The 5,083-nt window shown below is 31.8% G+C and overlaps 1 protein-coding gene across 1 annotated transcript in view; it reads left to right on the top strand.

The window, feature by feature from the left end:
• LOC107674848 (mitochondrial glutamate carrier 1-like) overlaps positions 1 to 4,057 on the top strand; it is a 26,840-nt gene extending 22,783 nt beyond the window's left edge. The window contains exons 10-13 of the mRNA XM_016468967.1: positions 620 to 767; positions 859 to 1,013; positions 2,562 to 2,637; positions 2,761 to 4,057. Coding sequence (XP_016324453.1) covers positions 620 to 767; positions 859 to 1,013; positions 2,562 to 2,637; positions 2,761 to 2,914 — 533 coding nt within the window. The 3' untranslated portion in view covers positions 2,915 to 4,057. The remainder of the gene's footprint in view (positions 1 to 619; positions 768 to 858; positions 1,014 to 2,561; positions 2,638 to 2,760) is intronic.
• The last annotated feature ends 1,026 nt before the right edge of the window (positions 4,058 to 5,083 follow it).

Below are 5,083 nucleotides of genomic sequence, written 5' to 3'. Positions count from 1 at the left end.
CCCTTTTTAAAAATACTGAATATTAAAAGTCATTGTCAGCAGTACTGAATCTTTAAAAAATATATATAATATAAATATATATAATAATATAAATATAATATAATATATATAATAATATAAAAATAATATAAACTTTTATTTAAAAAACATAAAATGTACTCAGTATTTTAAATATTGACTCTTTTCAATTTTATTTTTTTCCTTTTTTAAAATATAGAATCAGTTATTTCCATTTTTATACTGAATATTAAGTTATTGTTAGTTGTACTGAATAATGTACAAGCAAAAATAAATAAATAAAAAATCTTAAAAACATTGTTATACTTTCTACACAAGGAACATTTTTTTGGGTTAAAATCTGCTATATAAATTCATACAAAAAAAGTTTGCAAGACTGCTCAAGTGTTATCCATTAGGCTCATATCACATTTTTTACTTCTAAAACTTAAGTGTTTTATAAAAAAAAGTCTGGTTTATGTTTGGCTAACTGAGCTAGGAGGGTCAAAAGGCATTCTGGGTTACACAGGTAAACCTCAACAGATTGTAGACTGACAGTGACTTTGAAATTCCTTGATATAATTTATGCAGGATACTGTAATGTATGTGTGTGTGTGTGCAGCGGCCCAGAGGAAGCTCATGCCTCAGGCTGTGACCCCCGAGGGCCCCGTGGAGTTGAAGTCCCCCACAGCTATGCAACTCACCAGACAGTTACTGAAGGAAAAGGGCATCGCGGGTCTTTACAAGGGCCTGGGAGCCACGCTGCTCAGGTTGGGGAACAAACATGCAAACATATCACACAATCAGTCGTCAGATCACAGACTCTCAGACTATCTCAGCTCTGTGTTTCCCTCCCTTCAGGGATGTCCCGTTTTCTATCATTTATTTCCCTCTGTTTGCTAATCTGAATAATCTGGGGAAGAGAGGAGTCGACGGTCCCGCTCCCTTCTATGTCTCGTTCATATCGGGCTGCATTGCAGGCAGCACAGCCGCCGTCGCCGTCAACCCTGTAGATGGTGAGCTTCTCTTCACTGAAACGTCTTAATCATGATGTTCTGAAAATCATTGCTGCTCCTGATGCTCTGTTCCAAAACCTAGTGAGCCGCCTACATAGGAAGCATTTTAAAGCATCCTAGAAATACTTCTGACGCAAATGCTGTACCACAAAATTTGTTTTGGCCTAATTTTGCACTGAGCTCAGTGGAAAAATACGCACTAAAGAGCAATGACAAATACATTTCAGTCAATCCTAAAAATATGAATACAAATAGTTCTAATCTAATTAAATTAAATATGAATGTAAATATAATCTAATTAAACATTTTCAACATTTGTTTTTTTTTTCAATTAAAAAACTGAATATTAAGTATTGAATACTTTTTATGTTTTTTAACACTAAATATTATTTATTCATTGTATTCAATAATGTATTCATTTTTTCAGTATTAGTTTTGTCTATTTATAAAAATACTAAATATTAAATATTTCATATTAGTTTTGTGTATTTTTTTAGTACTGAATATTAAAGATTTTTTCAATATGTTTTCTTTTCTGATTTTTGAATTGCTGAATATTAAATATGGCATATTTTTTCAATATTTTTTTCCCCCAGTTTTTAAAATACTGAAAATATTGTATATTTTTTATATTAGTTTTGTCTGTTTTTAAAAATACTAAATATGAAATATTTGTATATTACTTTTGTCTATTTTTATTATTGAATATTAAAGACTTGTTTTTCTTTTCTATTTTTGAATTGCTGAATATTAGATATTGCATTTTTTTCAATATATATTTTTTTTCTTCAGTTTTTAAAATACGGAATATTAAATATTGCATGTTTTATATTGCTTTTGTCTATTTTTAAAAATACTATATATTGAATATTTTTTATATTAGATTTGTACATTTTTATTATTGAATATGAAAGAGTTTTCAATGTTTTTCTTTACTGGTTTTGAAATGCTGAATATTAAATATTGAATATTTTTCTGATTTTTTTCTTCAATTTTTAAAATACTGAATAATAAATTTTTATATTAGTTTTTTGTCTTTTTTATGATTGAATATTAAATATTATACATTCTTTAGTGTTTGTTTTGTTTATTATTTATAACTAAATGTTAAATTTTTTCAGTATATATTTGTAACATTTTTAAAATACTAAATATAATATATTGCATTTTTCAATATGATTTTTTTTTCTATTTTTTTAAATGTATGAAAATGTATGAAATATTGATTATTTTTGTCAAAAAAAAATGTTAAATTTTTTTTTATATTGAATATTAAATGTTGTATATACATGTGATACACAATGCAAACTTTGTTTAAAAAAAATTGCCTGACGAGTCTCAATTGATATGAGTTGCTGCTTACCTAGAATGTTCCAAACCAGTCACGTTTCATCTCTGTCGGTATGCTAAGTAGGCAGTATGCAGTGAAGCAGCTCACTAGCTTTTGGAACGGAGCCTGTATGTGAGCAAAAACTGTTGTGCAATGCAAAAAGCAACATCTGTGCGGTTTCGTAACTGACCGTTGAACCGTGTGTGTGTGTGTTTCAGTGATAAAGACCAGGCTACAGTCGCTGACACGAGGGAGTCAAGAGGACACTTACAGCGGGGTGACTGACTGCATCAGGTGATTTGCTTTTTATTGGCCAGTGAGGTCATCAGGTGACCTTATTTAACTAATACCATTGATTTGGGTACAAAACGTCTGAACTTTTTTGCCATTTTTGATCCATTTTCCATCTGATCACAGGAAGATTCTACGCAAAGAAGGTCCCGCTGCTTTCCTGAAGGGGGCGTACTGTCGAGCTCTCGTCATCGCGCCGCTCTTCGGCATCGCTCAGGTGGTTTACTTCCTCGGCGTAGGCGAACTCATCTTGAGCTACCTGCCCAAACGAAACAACTAACCACCCATCCCATCATGCATTGCACCAGTCGGTTTCCCGCCCCCCCCCCTCACAGGTCACCATTACCGAAGGATCAAAGCGTAACGTGGACCAGTCTGATTTTAATCGTTTGTTGTTGTGCGTTTGTGTTCAAAGCGCCGTGTATTTTTATCTGAATGTGGTGGTTTTAATACTGAGCGTAAAGTGAGATTGTGTTTGCCAAGCTGCCTGTTTTTTTTTTGTCTCGTCCGGTATCACGCTAAATGATGTTGTTTTACGGGCGTTTAATCGTTGAGCCATCATCCGATCACTGATATTTAAAGCGTAAAATCAACACTTAGAATCATAGAGCTCTTGTTAATTATGTACTGAAATATCAACCCAACATGAAGCTCTTTCTAATTGTTAATTTCCTGGAACAAGAGGACATGTCATGTTGATTAGTTTGCCCTTTATATTAGCTGCTTCCGTCTTTCTTACGACCAAATCTGAATGCTTTTCCTTTGGGCTCAGAATGACCTTGAAGAAAAGTGGAAAGACTAAAGTCCAAAGTGGGACCTGAGAGCAGCATATCTTTGTGCCCTATCAAGGCTTTATTCAGCGTGTGTTTCAAAATGACAAGTCGGCTCTGGAGGTTAATTCAATTTAATTTCTCAGAAAAGCTGAGAGAGACTGTGAATGGAAAATGTGAATTAGACTTGAAAGCATCTCTCAAATTGACTGAATCAAAATGTAAATGCCTCCAACCAGGGGCGTAGCGGCTATTAAAACTTCTGGAAAGTTCCCAGACTTTAGGAGATAATCATTATAGATTATGAGATTCGTTTTGCATGGCCACAGCACAAAGAAAATTAATGTAAATTTTTTTTTTTTGGCTGATCTGACTCCAATCGCTACTTTCGCTACTTGAAGCTTGAACAGCAAAATTAGCATTAAATATGGTCTTAAACTTCATTTTAACCACATTTGTAGGTGCTTTGAAGTTTAATTAATACATTTTGGGTATGGCAAGTAGTTTTTCTCCTCATTTAGGACGGGACACGTATGTAACATCATACCAAGTGTGCAGTAATTATGCAAATGTTGAAAGTGCAAGCAGTTCTTACCAGTGTTGTTATTGCTTACTAATTACAACCATTAAAAACATTTTTGTTATAAAGTAAAGCTGAAATAAAATAAAACAGAACTAAATGAAAATTAGAAATGTTTGGAATTATTGGAATTATTAAAAAAGTGACAATAGCACATACGAAAATTGCCAAAAATGTAACTAAAATGAAAATGGAAAAATTTGTATAAAAACAAAAGTTAATTCAAAATATTAATAGAAACTCTAATAGTATATATGTAAATGAAATGAAAATAAGAAATGTTGCTTTGGGAACTAACTGAAATAGGTTTAAGTATTAAGTGACTAACTGGAATAAAAATAAATTAAAACTTTTTCGGATTATTTAAAAAAACACAACAAAACAAAACAAAACAAAACAAAACAAAAGCAAATAACAAAATTATCAAAAAAAAACTAACATTAAAATATTTCGGATTATTTAAAAAAACACAACAAAACAAAACAAAACAAAAGCAAATAACAAAATTATCAAAAAAAACCTAACATTAAAATAAAATGGAAATTAATTTTATAAAAATAAAAGCTAATTCGAAATATCAATAAAAACTATATTAGTATATAAATAATACTAAAATAACACTGGTTCTCGCTTGCGTACCAAATCAAATCAATTGGGTCTGGGCGAACATCATGTGACCTAATTAATATTCATGAGAAAAAGCTAATGCATTTTATATTGTGTCCCACCTACTGCAAACCCACTTTAGCTAGTTACAGATTTCCCGCTACAAAAAAATTATTTATGAAAATTTTCACAAACCCTAATGCAGTTTCTAGGTTCATATCTGTCGGTTGAGATCTAAGAAAGAATACTAATATACTAAATCAACAGAAAAAAACGCCAAAGTAATGTGCATATCGATTGCAACCTTGTGAACTATGATGGGCGGAGCTAATAATCATGAATATCAGTGCACATTGGTTGTAATCCGTCACCCTGCAGTGCATCATGGGAGATTTTATTAGTCATTCCAAGTTTGTCCGAGAAGCCGAAAAGCACAGACTTTGGATGGAAGTCATATTTATTGATAATCCGGATGATGTAGATGTAAACACAC

The sequence above is a fragment of the Sinocyclocheilus anshuiensis genome, unplaced genomic scaffold (genome assembly GCF_001515605.1).
Source record: "Sinocyclocheilus anshuiensis isolate Anshui unplaced genomic scaffold, SAMN03320099.WGS_v1.1 scaffold941, whole genome shotgun sequence".
NCBI classification, from domain to species: domain Eukaryota; kingdom Metazoa; phylum Chordata; class Actinopteri; order Cypriniformes; family Cyprinidae; genus Sinocyclocheilus; species Sinocyclocheilus anshuiensis.
Note: the sequence above shows the minus strand (reverse complement) of the source record. Positions and strands in the feature narration are given on the sequence as shown.